This window comes from Acomys minous (assembly GCF_964271855.1).
Source record: "Acomys minous genome assembly, chromosome: 15".
Classification (NCBI taxonomy): Eukaryota; Metazoa; Chordata; class Mammalia; order Rodentia; family Muridae; genus Acomys; species Acomys minous.
This window is the reverse complement of record NC_140497.1, coordinates 71117532-71136985: the sequence shown is the minus strand read 5'-3', so window position 1 is coordinate 71136985 and position 19454 is coordinate 71117532. Positions and strand designations below refer to the sequence as shown.

At 44.0% G+C, this 19454-nt stretch overlaps 1 protein-coding gene across 4 annotated transcripts in view; it reads right to left on the bottom strand.

Annotated features, from left to right (window-relative positions):
* Nucleotides 1–19454, bottom strand: part of SLC4A4 (solute carrier family 4 member 4) — a 320437-nt gene that overhangs the window by 240356 nt on the left and 60627 nt on the right. For all 4 annotated transcript variants that reach the window (XM_084758174.1, XM_084758173.1, XM_084758176.1 and 1 more), the window contains one exon: nt 12897–13076. In XM_084758174.1, coding sequence (XP_084614300.1) covers nt 12897–13076 — 180 coding nt within the window. The remainder of the gene's footprint in view (nt 1–12896; nt 13077–19454) is intronic.

The window sequence follows — 19454 nt, the reverse complement described above, 5'->3', positions numbered from 1 at the left end:
CCTTATGCAGTAAGCATTTATCAGGAAACTCTAACTCTTCTCCAAAACTGGCCAGAGGTAACACACAATTCTTTTCCAAATCAAGCTCTTTCCAACTAGGCTCTTTCTCCTTGCTCAGTGCCGCATCTGATCTTAAATAAATCTGCTCGGAGTCGCCATTCTTCCTCCTGTGCACAGCGGTGTCCGGGGCCTTCTGTTCTTCCTTAGCTCAGCCCTGGATTTCTCAAGAGCATCTTTCCCCGAACCACCTCACTGTAAACAAATTCCAGCACTGAGTCTGACAGCTCCATGAGCCACAGACTGTCACAGCACTCACTACCCACAGGTCAGCTTTACCTTCTACCTCTGTGACTGTCTGATTAGCAATTGACAGGCTACAGCTCACAGCTCTGGAGGGAAGCACGTGTCTCGAATTTCGCTCACTATCATAACACCATCGTGGCACGGTACTTGGAATGCCTGCAATAATAGATAATGGTCTGGATCAGTGGTTCTCAACCTGTGGGTCATGACCCCTTATGGGGGTAGGGTCACATATAAGATTATCCTGAGTATCAGGTATTTGCATCACAAATCATAACTGAAGCAAAAAATTACAGTTATGAAGTAGCAATGAATAGATTTTTATGGCTGGGGTCACCACACAACATGAGAAACTGTATTAAAGGGTCGCAGCACTAGAAGATTGAGAACCTCTGGCCTATATACACTAACGAGGCCGTTTGTGCTTTCCAATGCCAGTATGATGCTGGGGTTCACTGGTTCTACTAAGGGTCTCTCCAGAGTCCTTAAAGCATAACTTCTGGCTGCATTTGTTCAATGGGAACAAACTGGAGGGCTAAGGATTTCCCTGGAGCAGAAAAACAGGAGTGACTAAATAAAGTTTACTCAAAATATTCTCAAAACATACCAGAGAAGCAACCAAAGTAGCTGACCAAATTTCAAAACATGAAAATTAAATTTTAAATTAAAAAAAAAAAAACGAGTAAGTGAACAAATAAAGATGGACAGACAGGTATTTAATAAAATCAACAGTGACAGGAAAACTATCAGTCTACGGTAAAATCTACCCAAGCTATTTCATCTCATATGTTTTATTTATTGTGCTTACAGTTGATGTACTTTTTTCCTAGAGTAAAGACAATTGCTACCAAAAGAAGATGCACATTAGGATTTCAGGGTCTAAGGTAAGATTTCTTGGTTAAACTTGAACGGTCTTATCGAGGGGAAAGTATATTTTACATATATTGTGCTTAAGGTCAGTATCGTTCTACTTTGTACAAGTAAACAACAGGAGGCAGCAGTACCAATTGTACTTAGATGCACACAGTGCTTCCCCCAAAAATGTCATTCACTCAAGCACAGAACTGCCAAAAACCCTGGGCCAACCTTCTGCACAACCACTGTGGTATGCAGTGGTTCCTAGCCTATGCTCTGAGTCATAAGGACAGTGGTGTGTCTCTTAGCAATCGATTCACCAACTGTAGAACGTTAAGTCACCCATCTCTGTGAACTTCAGAGCCCTCAAGACCAAAGGCAGAACGTTGCCCTCACGATTCTCATGAGGAAAATTAAGATCATAGACTTTCGGGTATTGATTTGGTGACGAGACAATAGTTTGTATTCAGTAAATACTATTATCAGCAGCAAGATATTACCCATGGAATTTAAATCATTTCATACACAGATCCACTCTTATCCTGTCCTATACTGCTCATTTGTATTTGGAGACTAAAAGGCCAGGTAGATAGTCTGTGAACACAGTCGACATGCACAGACTGGCTCATTAAATGTGAGCAGTGAATTATGCTGGGTGTCCATCAGAATGGCAAGGGTAAGATTTTCCTGGAAGTGACGAGTTTTTACTACTTATGGAGTAGATAATCCACCTAGAATGTTCATCCACAATATCCAGTACAACATATGAATGTTATCTCTGTCAGAAACCAACACTTATCTCTCAAAAATGAAGCAATTGACTTACACTTACTGGTCAAAACCCAGCCACATGGCAACCCCTAGGCCACACGTGGCACTGGGGAGCCAATAATTTTTGTTGGAATTGTTCACATTTTTATTGTAAACAAACTTGGGGTTCTGAAGATGAGAAAGATGATGAAATGTGGCTATCAAGCAGGCTAGAAAACACTCCCCCCAAAATAAGCTTTAATGGTCAGTTTAGATAGAGAAAGTAAACACAATTGAACTATTTCATCCTATAAGAGAGGGATGCTGCGGTAGAAGCCTCTCAGCTTCAGCGCCTGCTTTGGAGTCGGGGTGGAGGGCCCACTCTGGATAAAAAGGAAATAAAGACAGCCAGCTCCTCTCCTTCCTTGTTCTAATTATAGACACATCCCTGCTCCTCAAGGCCCAACTCAGGTGATTATGAGACTTTCTATAAAACCCCCAGCAATCTTTGCATTTTCTTCTATGCTCTTGTCATACCACTGTAGCAATTAAATGTAATGTTTTAGATATCCGACTGTGCCATTGTTCCCCATAAACTGCCCGTTTTTAAGGCACTGTCATCTATGCAGCCCCGCACCTTGGTACACATGGACCAAAGCGTTCTGTAAATATTTCTGGGACTTGATCTAAGTGGGTTTAGACTGAACTGAACTGAATTGTGCTGCACTGTGCTAAAAAAGAAGGCTCAAAGATCTGGCTGCCTCTCTTTTCTGCCGCTGTTGTGGTGGCTAACAGGGTGATGACCGCAGTACCATGAAGGATGATGACAAGTCCACAAGCTTACAGTTCATACAGATAGATCATGTATCAATGAGATCATGCATTAGATTGGACCTCAGGCCAAAGGGGAGACACAAAACACAGCTTGGCTTGTATCAGCTTGCTTCCTCCTCTCAGGGGAAGCGCGGAGAAAGGAGCAAAAGTTTTGTTTACCTAACAGAAAGCTGAAAAAATAGTTTTTCTCCTTAAGAAAGTGACAAATTAGAGAAAGTGACAAAAATAAGTAAAAACATACCCCATATTCTATGAATTACACAAGTGCCTGAAAGCAAAACAGTAATTGTCAGTGTGCTGGCATTTGGCACAGGGTTCAGGATTCCAAGGAAGCGAGCCACTCTTTTATGAACACTAAACAGAAATGTCACAAACAGCTTTTGATTATACTGTGATTGTCACAGTCTATAGGAATGAACTAACATATGGTGTTTTTAAAATAAACTACTAACCATACCCAGTGGTTTCAATTAAAGAATGGTTCATTGCCTACAAAAATTCCCTAGTACCAGCTGCCTTCCAAAAAAAGGCCCATTGCCTCACTCTGAGTTTCCACTGTCATCAGGCGGACTGCCAAGCGGTGTGGACAGTAGAGTTAGCATCTCTACAGAATGGGAAACGTGAACACCTTGCTCCTCAGTGAAACCACCTATACAGAGCAGAAACGGAACTGTAAAGGTTGCACTCAGTGACCTGCTGGAAGACAACAGGTGTGTTATTTTGTTGCTTCTTTAACCAGTAAAAGGGATCAAGGCCAGAGTCTCAAGCAGCCTAGGTGAGTACCACTGCCTAGGTAGCAACAAGAAAAGTTTTAAAGGAAATTTTAGAAAGTTAGCAGTCTTTATCATACAGTATGCTGCTACCAACTGAAAAACAAAAACAAAAACGAAACACTTTTTTTTTAAGTACTAAGAAAAGCACAGCTGCAAGGCAGGCCTCAGCTCATAAGAGCAGAGAGGTCTTACTGATGACTTTTAAACTAGTACAAAGACACAGCATAGTGTAAAACTAAAAGCAGTTAGTAACACAAACCTTAATCTGTAAGCCAGATACATGCAGAGAGCCAATTCTTTTTTTATATAAGTGTTGAGACTATAACATAATTACACCATTTCCCCCTCCTCTTTCCTCCCTCCAAACTCTCTCACATGCCCCTCCCCACTCTTCCTCAGATTCAGGTTACTATTTTTCACCCATTTCTTCTTCAAGTATTAGATGCAAAACCTGTTCATTCTGTAAAATGTTACTTGTATGTACGTTTTCATGGCTGACCCTTTGACCCCAGACAACCCTGAGGAATAGCATCTCTACTGCTCCCAGCTTTCCTTTGTTGTCTTTGGTTCTCTGAGTAGGGTTGAGGCATCACAGACTTTTCCCTAGCCAGTTACTCATGTCCATTGGTGTTATCCTTGAGCAGCCCCCATTTGGGCAGTCATGCTGGTAAAGTCTGTGGGTGTAGCTTTTGATATCACTTGGAGACACAATCTCCTAGCAAACTCCCTGATCTTCTGGCTCTTAACGATCTTTCTGCCCCGCCTTCCATAACATTCCCTAAGCCTTAGAGGGAGTGTGTTTTATAAATCTATCCACTGAGACTATAAAGGCAATTCTTAAAGTTCTCTACGTAAGGAACTCCACACACAGCCTTGGAGACACATTCATCATGCACACTTATGATAAGCAATCGCTTTCACTGTCTAACTTTCACCCCTCACCAGGGAACTCTAACCTTCCACACTGCCAGGCTTACCAACCCACTCAGCAAGCTCTCTGGTCCCTTAGAGAAATACGACATGAGATAATATTTTGCCTACCCACATTGGCCTTCAGATTTTCACATTTTAATATTTTCCTCATAAGAAAATATATAGGGTAGCACTTTTATCCACTTTTTGAAAGCATAGAAGGATTTTTGTTTATATGCAAATTAGTCATTGCAAAACAAAGGTGTACATAGACTTTTCTTGACCTTTTCTCATTTCACCAGATTGAACCTATCTTCTTAGTGGGCTCATTGTCGAGTTCTTTCTTTCTTTTTTGTTTGTTTGTTTGTTTGTTTTTCAAGACAGGGTTTCTCTTGTAGTCCTGGATGTCCTAAACTGCTTTGTAGGCCAGGCTGGCCTTAATCTCACAGAGATCCGTCTACCGAGAGCTGGGGTTAAAGGCATGTGTCACCACATCTGGATTTTTTAAACTTTGTGTGTTTGTGTGTGTGTGTGTGTGTGTGTGTGTGTGTGTGTGTGTGTGTGTGTAGATTTATATTTTAATCACATTTCTACCAGGAGTAAGTTGGTAACAATTTCTTATTTACCAAGATGACGGTTAATACTGACTGCATTGCATGCAACCCTTACCTTCACATTTTCATTTTCTTCAATAGATTATAGTAATTGGGTAATAAATAATTGTTTGCCGTGTTATTTAATCACTCATTCAAAGGACACACTCTTACAGAATATGTACATGAGACAGCTAGACAGATGGCACCCATCTGAAAGCGGTAAGTCACTGTCGGGGCATGACAGTGTTCATGTAACAGCCTGTATGATATAATGAGATACTACCACACATTTAAAAAAAAAAAAACAGGAAAACCTCACAAATGGGCAAAAAAAAAACTAACTTAAAGAGGGCTTGCTCAGACAAGGTGAGCCTACAACTTTAATTAAACTACTGTTTAAAAGAACGAAAGCATTAAGCCCTGCTCCACAGCCAATTTCATCTTAAATATCTAGGAGCCCTAAGTTGGGGAATCTGCTTTGAGGAACGAAGACAGTACAAGTTTCTGTCCCTCGACAGAATGAACCTTGCAGGCACCCAGTCGTCCTCTCCTAAAAGGCAACCTTCTACTTCAAGGATGAGCCTAACAGCAGAAAACACTCTCAAATGAAAAGAGACAGAAGTTCAGAGCAAAGAGGAAACGCACAAGAAACTGGAGAAGCAACAGACAAACCAAAGGACCAGGAAAGGAAATAACAGAAAAGAGCCGAAGATAATTGAGAGTTTAACTCGAGATGTGACCAGGCACATGAGGACTCGGTGTTCACATCTCCTCCGTAAAACATGAAGCGAGAGACTCCTGTCCATGAAAAAAATTATTGAAAGAGCCAGGCGCGCCTGAGTCCAGACTGCGACACGGAAGAATTCTAGAGCATGTATAGACTATGCCCTTGTCCCTCACCGCAGTTACTTCTGCTTCTAGAGGTCACACTCACAAACCCGTACATTTAAGTCCCGGGTACTAAGCACCCGTGACCCTCAGAAGCTACGTCCTTCCGTGGAACAAGTTTCCTAAACAGAACACCATTCCAAGAAGATTCTGCTCAGTGTCTGTCACTCTTCAACCGAGTTCCAGTCACACGGGCTTCCTGCCTTGCAAACTTTAACCCCAAAACACAGGACACATCCTGCCTTCTGCTTAGGTGGCACGGCCTGGATCAGTCATTTGTACTCTGTTTACCTCACTAAAGAGATCTCATATCTTAAACTCTACCAGACACCTTTCTGGTTTTCCCCGTTTTTCCACTGCAGGTTACAAACTCTATTTAGCCCTTCGTTCCCCAGCCCCCTGGAGTATACTAGAACCCTCTGAGGCCTCCTGAACTCATGAGTCACTATAAATAGCAACAGCATCAACTCTCCCATAACACGTAAACACGCTATTCATAACATCTCATCCCGTGGCACGGTGCGTCGGAGTAAGTATTGGAATAGAAGAGCCAATGACAACAGGAAGTGGAGGACTGCCATTTGGAGGGCACATCAAGGTGGCTGGGGGAAATCACATTTCAGAAAGTCTAGGCTGCCTACAATATTCAAGAAGACAGCCCTGTGGCGTGGTCGTCTTACGTCTACTGGTGTCACTAGAATAAACAGTTATCTCCTCCACACAAGGGCACTGTGTTGCTACACAAAGTAACTCAGTATCGTATCACATGTAAAAGCTTTTTCCTCTCAGCACCACACTGCCTCAGATTTCTCAACACTTACATTTCAGAGGAAAAGCGAGTCTTCTTTTCATGAAAAAGAGCGAGCCCGTTGGTTTGCAGGGTACAGAACTGCCCGACTATTGACTACATTTGAGGGGGAGCATGGTAGGTAGCAGGCACTACTTCCTGGCAGTTTTCTGTGCATCTGAGCAGCTCAGTGGTTGCCTGTTCCATCCCTGGAAATACTCAGGTTGATTCACCTGCCATCCAACGTCCAGACTGGCACCCACTGGCAAGTTCAAAGGATCCATTGGAAGCTAGGTACCAAGGGGAACTGAGAACGTATGGAAGGAAGAGCTAAAAAGTAATTGCTAAGTATAGAGAATTAATCCCCACCAAGTCCAGCTTAAACTTTTGTCATTATCTGTATGCAGATGAGGGGGAAATAAGATGTCGGAAAGTAAGCAGAATGGTTCCAAGCGTTTATTGATAGGTCCTCAGATGGCTCTTCTGCTAAAGCTGCCTCCTGCCAAGCCTGAGGACCACAGTGTGATCCGTGGGACCCACAGAGTAGAAGGGAAGAACTGACTCCCAAAAGTTGTCTTCTTAGGCTGGGCGGTGGTGGCACACGCCTTTAATCCAAGCACTCAGGAGGCAGAGGCAGGCGGATCACTGTGAGTTCGAGGCCAGCCTGGTCTACAAAGTGAGTCTAGGACAGCCAAGGCTACACAGAGAGACCCTGTTTCGAAAAACCAAAACCAAAACCAAAAAACCAAAACAAAACAAAAAGTTGTCTTCTGGGATCCAAAGTATATTGTGCCATAAGTGGAGGAGTGTGAGCACTCGTGCAAGTACACACATACACATACTCATTTACATATACATTCACACATGTGCGTACACACACACACACATACACACACACACACACACACACACACACACACACACACACACACTACAGAATTTCTTGGCCAGATGCAGAGCCCATCTGAATCCCGAGAACAGTGGGATTCAATTCTCCCATAACCCCTGACAAATGAGGAAAGTGGCGCACAGGCAAAGCCAAGCTCTGAACTTACTCTGACGATATGAGGAGGGGTTTCTAGCTCAAGTCATCTGGAGGGGTTCGTGCCTCCAAGGGCTCTGCTAGGAAGCCCTTCCACAAAACTATCCTAAGGCTTGCTGAAAAGATACAGTTTAAATCTCTAATTACTTTTCAATATAACAAGCTCTTGTTCTCAGACCTAAATATAAAATGTTCTTCCTACTTCTAGAAAGTGAGAAAGAGGATGAAGGAGGAAGCCGTATGCCTCTGTCTATGATCCTCACACAGGACGGGGGCTACTCTCCCTCACACACTTGACAGAGTGACTTCTCTCCTGCAGACCAGTGCATCTGTGGGGTGTGTGACTGGCACACAGAAAATTAAAGGCATTTCACTTTATGATATCAAAATTAAGGAGCAAGCCTAAAAGCATTACCCAAAGAAAGGAAGAAAAGGAAAAGGAAAGAAAGAAAAAATAAGTAAAAGTAGAAGTGAACCAATAAAGTGCATGGTCAGGCTGGAGAAGGGCAGAAGGGCACAGGGGTGTGCTGGGAACGAGGAAGTCAAGTGGCAAAAACCAAATATTCTTGGCTCTGGTAAAAAGCTGCTCTGTTCATTTACCCGGATGCCCCAAACAAAAGCAACTGCCCGTTTCTCTGTTTCAGGTTCCTGAATCTAGCCGGTTCACCGACTGGCATCCACTGTTCCTGGCCCACAGAACAATGTCCACTTGCACAAATCCGTCCGTTCTGGTACCCATCCAAAACAGTTAGAGAAGGATGCAAGATTGTCCGTCCACACCCACTGACCGAGCGCTGCGCAGCCACCACGGGCCGACCTGCAGACAGGAGGCAGCCAGTACCTCTGCACTAACGCGGGCTCTAGGAGGTCCAGAAACAAACCACACAGCACATCAATACACTGAGCAAGATGCTCAGCTTATGCGTGCGTCCCCTAACATTGGACACCACTTAGCAGACTCTGAAGTCACAAGCAAACATGGCTCTGAGAAGCCTTCCGGGACACTAACAAGATGTTTTGTGTGGAGACCAAAGCCATGAATAGTGGGAGCTAGGCTGTGTTTCTGGGTCCCAGCAGCCAGGACTATCTTTTCCATGCATTTCGGGCACGCCTCAGAGGATGGCAGCTGCTAACTTAGAGGGGGAAAGTGCATGGTGGAGGAGGTAAAAAAGGGTTATTTTTAAGAAAGAGCACAATCTAACTTTTCTCTCCACCACCCACTCCACGCCGCCTCCTCATTCTCTTGTCTCTCCTCCTGCCTGTTCTCCCACATCACTTTTCTCTTTTCCCAGCCTCATTCTCCCCGTGGCTCAGTGTGCCACCATCACACAAGCATGTGTCTTTCTCTGTATTCCCCAGCTGGGATACGACCCTGGGAACGGGAGTCGCGTTAAAGCCTCGGAGGCTGCTAAGCTTCGGATGGGTCCTCACAGCTCCAAACGTGTAAGGACCAATCACATACCAACTTTTTAGAAATCCTATCCTGACACCAGAAGTGATGGAAGAGAGAAACAGCATAGCTATTCTAAGCTAAATGAACCTGTCAATTATGTCCTCTTCCCATCGTGTCTAAATACTGGGAAGCCCATGGCTGATTCTTCTGAGAACTGATTTTGAAGATTCACGCCTCTGGGCTTCTTGACAGTGGCTTCTAGGCAGAGTTGCCTGGCTTCCGTATCCAACGATGAGCATCTCTGCAAATGCACGATGAATGTTTGTGCCCTGTGGACCAGTTTCTTCCATCACCTACAGCCAACAGGCAATACTACACACTTGGGAGTCACCTACTTGGAGCAAAACACCATTTCAGCACCAGCTGAAATAAGGGGGCACCTTTCAGTGGAGTAATTAAAAGCCAGTGTGAGATTTCGCGTATCAGTGGAGGGAGGCAAGGCAGAGAGATAATGTGCTAGGACAAAATGCAACAGTCTTCATTGAGCGTGCATTAAATATTCTTTGGATCTGGTACAGCTCTAGGAAGTCACAGCAAATGAGCAAGACACATGTCACCCTCTCTTGCTGCCGTGGGGCTTAAGATCTAACATTCAGTTATAACAATACTGTTAGTGGAAACATGTATCAGGAAGGAAACAAATAGGGGCAGAAGACGGCTAACACTGAGGAGGCAACATTAGAGGGGCCAGAAAGGCCTCTCTGAAGAGGCAGCACTCTAAGGGTAGAAGATGAAAGGAGGGAAAAGCCAATTAAGATGAGAATGGCATGGCCATTCCGGGAAGCTTAGATTGTATATGCAAAGGCTGTGGAGTAGGAACTAGCTTGGAAGCAAGGATCATTAAAGTCAGCATGATTGAAATAAAGCCAGCAAAGAGACAGTGGCCTAATGCAGGACTGAGAGGATGCTGTGTGCAGGAGTGCACGGCACAGATGTTGCTATAAGATCGACGGGAAATGATCACTACAGGAGTGACATGGGCTGGCTTATACTTCACCACAACCGATGCTGCCTCGGATTGGAGAAAGACTTCACAGCAAACCAAGACATGGCACTGCTCTGGGCCAAGCCAGGGCAGCCAAGCTGAAAAGCAGACAAAGTCAGGCAGAGTCTAGATGGAGAGCCAAACAGAAGGCACTGTGGAGCTTCCTGTGGAGGTGAAAGTGGAGTAAGTCCTGGAGATGCCTCTCGTCGAGTTACTGTTGATCTGGTGAGTCGCTTGGTTTCTTTGTCCCAGGCAGCACATGTAAGCATCTCGCCTTCGGGACACAAAGGGTCTACAGATGTAAGGAACTCAGAAGGCTTAAAGTCAAGACATGGCCGCTCATGGGAGATGACAGTGGAACATGAGGCAGGTATTTCATAGGTGCATTTTCTCATAAAAACATTGGTGTGCTGGTGTCAGCCCTCCTGAACTTGAATGTGCCACGCACTGACTTTCCAAAGCTCCACCAGGTAAGGCGGCTCCCTGCCTGCCCTGCAGACTAAGCCACAGAGAAACTGATGGCAATCTCTAAGAGCATCTGCACATCAAACCGGATGACTAAAGACAAGACTCTCATGACCAGTAGGAGGAAAAAATGCATTTAAAAAAAAGTCTCTCAATTAGGGCTGTAATTCATTTGGTGTCCAGCAGATATAACACAAGGTCCTCAGCTCAATACACAGTATCACATAAAACAGAGCAGGTCTCTATCCCAGCTCCTGGGGGCGGGCGCGGGGGATGGGGGGGGGAGGGGGGGGAACAGTGTAGAGACAGAAAGATCAGAAGTTCAGGGTCCTCTTGGCTAAACAGCAAGCAAGCTCAAAGCCAACCTGGGCTGCATGAAAACCTACGGTCACTGAACAATTGGCCCAGAGCATGCCTACTTTTCCAAAACCTAGCTTAAGACACAAAACAGTATACCCAGGAAGAAACCCCTGAACAAATTATAGCACTTATTTTGCACGCTATATTTAAACTGCCTCCCAAATGCCACAGAGAGCAAAAGCATTCATTCCATGACAAGCACACTGTCTTATTCCGAGCTGCCCATTCCTAATTACCTGAGGGTTACTGACACCGTTTGCCTTTTCAAAAAAAAATTTTTTTGGTACCTGATTAACACCTCTAAATTGCTTGGCACTTTGGTTTAGGTGGAACCCCACCCCCAAATATAGACAGTGACGACACACTCTTGTTATTGGCTGAAGAACAAGAGGCATCTTCAAAAGGGAGAAAAGAGAAGGGGAAGAGAGTGAGAGAGAAAGGGAGAGGGGAGGGGGGGAAGGGAGGGAGGGGAGAGGCTGAGAAGAGGAGCTCATCAGAGGCCCTCTGTGATACTGGCTGGTACTGTGCCAAAACAGACAGTAAGCAGAGAGAGACTATAGTAATCTATTTAGAATGAGTATTATCTTTTTTTTTCTTCAAGCCACCGGTTGTAACCCTTTTTATATGCATTTAAAGGCCTCGGATACTATTATTCTGGGTGATATATTAGGAACAGCTTTTTTTTTAGAAAAAGTTCCCCAGGCATTATAATGACAGGAGCATAGCTTTAGTCACCTGTCCTCTATCCCCCTACCCCCCCACCCCCATCCCTACACCTCACACTTACTCTACTCCCTTTTCAGATTAGAAGTTCATCTCCAGATTCTCCAGCACTTAATATTAATCCAGTGGCCCGTCTGTGTTGCTCCTCTTAGAGCAGGGCTTGTCCGGCTTCCTGAGCCACCTGCTGCTAACCCAGTGCTGAAACTATAAAAGACTCAGATCCCTACACTTCACACCCTCTTTAATTTAACGCTGTAAATTCACTTTTCAACACCCCTGAGCCGGTCGTTCTAATTTGGCCTGTCATCACCTGCAATGACTGAACTTGATCTTTATCTGTGCCACCCATAATGCATTTTATTACAGGGTCTGGGTTTCTGCAAGAGGCTAAGAATGCCCAGAGCTCTGCCAGCATGAAGACTGTCCCTAAGAAAGTCCCCTTTGGGAATCTCCCACAACTGGTGTGTGTTTCCCCTGTACACATTCATTTCTGCTCCAGCTATGAGGCTCCCCATATATCCAAGCGTCTCCACACTCAGCAAACACACTCGGCAGCATAAATACACACATCCAAACCCACAGTCTACTCCTCACTTGAGTCCAAGGGTGCTCTTTGATCTGCAGCCATTCGGTCTTAGCATTTTATACGATGGTCAACCTTTCGCAAGCTGTGTCACTCAGCATTCTTCCCTTCTGTGCCGTGTAATGCTCCTCTGTAAATCCCTGACCTGGCCCACAGGCCAGATAAATGTCACCTGTGACGGTGGCATTTGGAAGATGAACATATGCATGCATGCATTCTCATCTTACCCTACTGTCTCATTAGAACATGGATCAAAGCAAAATCAACCCATAAAAAGAGCCTCTAACTGTTGGTTACTGTGGCTAAATTAGGTATCAGCTGTGAAACTCTGCCCTACCTCAGGTATTAGGGTGAAGAATTGCCATTTGTGCCTGCACTTGCTCACATCTTTCCCCCATCAACTTGGAAACTTCCACATGAGCTCTTAGATCAGCTTGTCAGCCCAAGAAAAGCGCATCCATGGACATTACCCAGTAAACAGACCACCCCGGTATCCCTGAATCCCTCTCTACATTGGCCACGAGGGCCTGGAAAGCATCTTTCTGAGGACAAGTGGAGCCGAGCGGTGCTGAGCCCAGGATACTCACTGAGTGGCTTGAGGATGCTGCTGCTGGATTCATCTGCATTTTCCACATCTGATTTGTCTGAGTAGTTCTCAGAGATTCTTTCCTTTTCCTTCTTCTCCTTGTGCCCTGCCTTTCTCTTGTGACGTCTTCTTCTCCGGTAGCTCTTGGGCACATGGACCCCAATGTAGATGGTGTGGTGACCTAAGGAGAGTAGACAATTCAACAGTCATTTTAACTCATGATATCTCTACACAAAAATTACACAAGAGCCACAGGCCAGATGAGTCTATGAGCATGACCCTATCCCTCAGTTATTTGGCTAACTCAAAGAACTGAATTTTGCTTTGGTTTGGTTTGGTTTTGGTTTTGGGGACGCAGTTTCTCTGTGTAGCCTTTGCTGTCCTGGACTCGCTCTGTAGACCAAGCAAGCCTCAAACTTACAGAGATCCTCCTGCCTCTATCTCTGCCTCTGTCTCTGCCTCTGCCTCTGCCTCTGCCTCTGCTTCTGCCTCTGCCTCTGCCTCTGCCTCTGCCTCTGCCTCTGCCTCTGCCTCCCCAAATGCTGGGATTACCAAGGCATGTGCCACTGAGCCCAGCAAGAATTGAATTCTTGAAAAAATAGAATTCCTTTTCAAATGTCACTGGGCTAGAGAATAATTCCACACACTGGCTGGTACATGCATGGTTCTGTGAAGGTGTCCTCACTTTCCTTGCCCACAGGCTTAAGGGTTAGGCCACAGGTTTATGAAAGTCTGAGAATACCAAAGGAGAAATCAAGAATTTTTTTGATTCTGGTCGCAGATCTGTCAACTGCTCTCTACATCACCTTCATTACACATCTTGCGCTCATTTGTTTGTTTGTTTGTTTGTTGTTATTGTCGTTTATAGAGACAGGGTCCCATGTTCCCTCGGCTGACCTAAACTTGATATAAAGCAGACGATGAGCTTGAACTTCTTGTCCTTCTGCCTCTATCTCCCAAGCTCTAGGAGTCCAGGTATGCATCACCATGCGTGGCTTATTCTCTGCTGAAACCCAACGCTTCACATATGCTAGGCAAATACCCTCCCCAGTGAGCTCCATTACCAGCCCCTTAACTCTCGGAGCCTCAGGCTCATCCTCTTAGACGATGAGGGACTTAAGGTGGATGACCCGCCCAGGTCTGCTCTGCTCTAGTTTCTTGCAGCCTGTGATTATATTGACTAGAATGAAGGGAAAGAAGCCGCTGCGCTGCAAAAAATAAAGATCAAAAGTTCAAAAAGTCATTCTGCTGGGGACAAGGTTTTACACTATAACTTTTTTTTTTATCCAATCAGCAGAACAGAGACTGAGAACTGGGACAAACTGAGAAAAATAAGACATACTTGAGAGAAGATTTCAGAAGGACTCAAATGTTCACACTAGGAAACGCTAAAACGAATGTCAGCTACAGCGCCATTCTCATTTTTCTTTTTTCGTTTCCAAAAGTTTCTAAAAACTGCTTGTTGCAGTGATAAAAATAAGACTCAGCCCAGCAAAAAACTGCCTTAAGAGAAGGGCAAGAGAAAAAAAAAAAAACAGACCTAAGTGCTTCCAGACCTCTGGAGGGAAGGCGGTGCGAAGCTGACAAGATACCATTTTACAAACTCTGATAAGATGGAAAAGAAACTCAAAGTTCCACATCTTTTTTTTCTTTAATTGAAAAACTTTTACTTTCACTTTATATACAGCATAGCTTCTGAATGTGGGAACCATCATTTCGGAAGTAATTTGAACAGTCTTTTATTGCAAATTAGATTAGGTTATCTCATCTAAGTGTTTCCTTTCCCATTTCTAGAATTATTCTTTGATGGTACTTTATAGTTCCAGAGATAATATCACATAGCGCCACGTAACTCGGCCTCCTCAATATCGAGTGCTGTGAACTACTTTCCATGGAGCTCGCCGGACACCCCTAAAAACACCATCATTCACAAGATTTTTCCTTTAAATGGACAGTTTAAATGCATCCGTACGCTGCTTCGAGAAAAAGATTGCAACTATGGAAGAAAGAACTCTCAGGGGTAGTGCACCACAGACTGCTGACTCGAAGTTGGAACGCCTTCCCACGGAGAGGAACCCCACCCTCAGCAACCTGTTACTGCAAAGCACGGTGAACAATCTCCCCACAGGACGTGTGCCAATGAGAAATTTGTCGTCTAACCATTTGCAGGCAAATTGTTCTCATGGGAAAGCTATATTGTACTAGGAAGTAGGAAATGTCTCAGCAACAATGTGAATTAAGAAACAGTGTCAATTGTTTCCTGCAGCCCCCTTACTAGGAGGCCTTGCAGCTTTATCTCTTCTCTACAACACAAGTCAGCAGAGCCTTACAGAACCGCCATAAACACGGAGAGGGGTCAAAAGTCTCAAATGTCACGGGAAATGTTTTCTGCACATTATTAAATAATAGCAACAAGAAAAATGATAACAAATGTGCACCAAGTCATGCTGGCGTGATGCACTAAGATTGACCAGGCTGTGTAGTACATCTGATAAGCCATTTAAAAGACAGACCCTAAGGGCTGACAGGATTCAAACATAAGATCTCTGACTATAAAATATTGTTTTCAAACTACTGAAAACGTTGCAGCAGCCCAGACAGCTCAAGCTCTGCAGGGGGGATGTACTTTCAGCTGAGGACTTAGTTAGATTGTCCTAACCACCAACATGGCACCAACATCCTCATTTTGGTGACAGCAGCACCATCCCCGGGACACATCTAGCTTGCCTGCATCACCCCAACTTCTCCTCCACACCTTCCCTGTTCCACTCATAGATGAGAAAGCTTTCAGATTGGATGCTACACTTCAGAGTCCTTCCTGTGGCACCTCTCTGGCCGAGAGGATATGGGGGCGCCTTTAGTACTATCACAAACTTCAGGCATTTTTATTAGTTAATTAAGATATAATCTGCAAATTGTAAAACTCACTTCAGTGTATAATTCAATGATTTTATGCAGTGTTCCACAACCATCACCACCATCTAATTCTAGGACCTTTCTACCAATCCACACAGACCTCTCAGGCCCATTTGCAGCCCCTCTCAGTTCCCTCTGCCATCCCATATACCCACTCTCAGACATTTTTATATACTCTTGGTGACGGCTTCTATGAAGGCAAGATCCTCTAGTGCCCAGTGTTGTGGAGGTTCTTTCTTCTTGTTGTTTTGGCCTTTTTGAGACAGGGTCTCACTATGTATATTTGGCTGTCCTGGAGCTCACTCTGTAGACTAGGCTGGAGTCGAACTCAGAGACCCGCCTTCCTCTGCCTGAAATTAAAGGCATGCACCCCCATTGCCTGGTTTGTTGGGACGCTGCCTCCCCAGAAATTCCGAAGGAATCAAGTCCCTGAGCTGATCACAGCATCCTCCTCATCCTCCTCATCCTCATCCTCCTCATCCTCCTCATCCTTATCCTCCCACATCATATTCCCACCCAAATCCTCCCTTTTGGTCTTATGTTTCCATAAAGGAAAAGAAATCATTGGAAGTGTTGGGACAGTGCTTGTTACTTCACTAATGATTTCTAGTCTCTCTCTACTTCAACACCATTGCCCTTGAAGGGAAGCAAACAAGACAGTCTTATATTGGAGGACCTGGCTTAGGTGGGCACGCTTTGACATAGTGATAACCAAATATGTAATAAGCTATACTGTCGGGTCACCAAATCACCAAAAGTGACATGAGCTGAGACAGGCCATGTTCTCACGGCTCCCACATAACTCCTGTCATCGTATTCAACAGACACAGCAACACTACTGGAAAGTCTACTGCTGATGAGGATATCAGAGGTGAATCTCAGTGTTTGTTTTCATTAAAATAGCTTTCTCTGTCTTGGAGGTATGGTCATGACGATTGATGTAAGCTCTTAGGGGAGCTGTAAAGGTTGAAGGTATAGCTATTGTGCTATGTGTAAAAAGAAAAGGAAGAACTTGATAGACAAGCTTTCTGAGCCCACAAGAGTCTATAAAACAGTAAGATGCTCAAAAACCAGGGATAATTAATAATTTATTATAAAAAAATTTTAGGCTCAAAAAACTTCTGTGCCATCAATTTCATGAAAATTGCTTCTAAGGATGATAGAAAAATAAATAATAAAACTTGTTTAATTTAACTCTTTAAATTTCTATATAAAGCTATAATTAAGAAATATATGATTATTTAATTAATATATTAAAATAAAGCTTATATTCATGCTAGTCAGATCAATAAAGTAAAAGTACTGGAGCCTACGTTTGACAGTGTTCATTTAGGTGTGTAGTCATAGGGCATCTCGTCTTCAATCTGGCAGGAACCTCAGCATCACGCGTTCAAGTAAATACCCTGCATGCCTCTCTTTGACAGATGGTGGGAGCTCCCAACACATTCCAAGTGTCTCGGGAATACTTTACAATCCACACTACAGCCAGGACTTCTGAGAAGAAAACACAGCTCTGCTGGTACCTCTCATCTTCAGAATCATCACTGGTGAGCCCTGGTTCCACCCCAGTTACAGAGAGAGCTCTGTGATGCTCCCAAGCCTCCCAATTCCTGAGAAACGGCTAACCTAACTGCAACCTTCCCAGCGCTACAATGTTTGCAGGGCAAACACTTAGTAACTCTGTAGCCAGTCAAGTAATGACAGCTTTTGCAGATACTACTTCGACAGGATGATTCAGAAGTTGGAAGAATCAAAGGCTCTCTCGAGCCAGAAATTGAAATTTCACCAGCCAGATGAAAACTTCTATGGATGACATGACGGTTAACAAGCTATGCCTCCGTATGCAGAATGGAACTATTAGCTCCTGCCTGGGAAACATGGCACAATGTACACGTACAGATGCAACAGCATTCGTAAGCATCTAAACGTGTTCATCACTGCTGTGCACTTCTTGGGCATCTCTGTGCTCCTCCTAGCACATGAAGAAAGCAAACTTTAGGAAGTCAGGGATGCTGAAAACAGTAAGCAAATGCCCAGTTCAGAGCATCCTACAGGAGAAAAAAATCGCTCAGGAATCAAAGAGAGCATGAGCTGAGTGCCAGTTCTGAAGAGATTTTTGAAAATACACATTTCCAGCGTTAGCAAGATGGCTTACTAGATAGAACATGACTGTATACGCCTATAATCACCCATTCGGGTGCGGTGGGGCCAATGGAAACAGGACTGTGGTGACTGCTGGCCAGCCAGCCTAGCTAAAAACTGGCAAGCCCCAGGTTCATTGAGAGGCCCCGTATTAAAAGTATACAGTAATAAAGCTCGACACCAAATGTCTTCCTAATGTGCACATTCACACACACACACACACACACACACACACACACACACACACACACCACATGTATCCTGTAAATCACATAACTAAGTGGGTTTCTTTCCTCCTAAGAAAGAAAGAAACAACTCCCAGGCCACCCTGTGATGAGTACAGCACTTCATGGCAATGTCCTCCTCCTTCTTCTTGTTTCTCAGATGTTGTTTTCACTGCACCCTGAGCTATTTTGGAAGAAGGCTGTATACACATTTTTTTAACTTGAAGTCTCCATGCTATGAGCCAGCTAAAGGATCGCCAAAGGACAGACAGAGTCTCCCCCCAGAAATGCACCTTTTCCTACCTGCAGACATTCCTCCGGCCTCCCACACACATCTCTAACTAAACACCGAGATACGCCCCAGCTGCGGTTCTTGTGGCTATTTCTACAATCAGCCACATTTCTGTTCTCTCCAGTTTGAAGCAGAGACTCCACAACCCAAACACTTCACACTCTCCCTTCAGAACTGATTCTCGGCAACACTCCCGAAATGTAAGTTCCTGATCTTACATAACCTGGTTTTGTGTCAAGATGCTTAGAGCAAATTGGTAGCTATTGCCAAGAGGGATGTAAGGAAGCAACATGGAGATTTGCTATCACTTTAAAGAAGAAAGTAGGAGAGGGACAAAGACCCTGGATGAGAGCTCAATTGCAAACAAGCATGCTATAAGGCCTTTTAAAACTTGGTGGTATTTTTTATAAGTGAGCTTAGAATCATGAAATCAAGCCTGGGTACCATGGAGGTGAGTGTGTGTCATTTGATATAAGAAGAAGCAGACCAGCCTGTATAATCCAAAATATTTCAAGTTAGTACAAATAAGTTGTTGGTTTAGCCTGCACAAGTCCAAAATAATGTCCACAGTCAGCTCTAATAAGAGGTAGCATTGCTAATTTACTGGAGCAATAAATACCAGCTCATGAAAAGAAAATCGTTTTCAGAAGCCATGATATAATTTTGAAGTTACCAGGGGGTAAGCCAGCCCTTTATGTTTGAATGAGGGTCCAGACTCAAACACATGGATTCTTGGGACAAGAGTGGTTTCTATTTTTATGTTATGGAAAGGGGAAACTTTTTTACATGGAAAAAGTAATGCAAATGTTTATTAACAGATAATTATATATTGCATGTGTAAATTATTTATAGATAACATTGAAAACTGGTGAGTAATTTATTTTAATATTAACACTACCAATTACCTTCAGGACCAAGTATACAAGTAAACAGATAGAAAATAAGTTATTTTTTAAGAGAGGGTGGGTCCGGGAAGATGACTCGG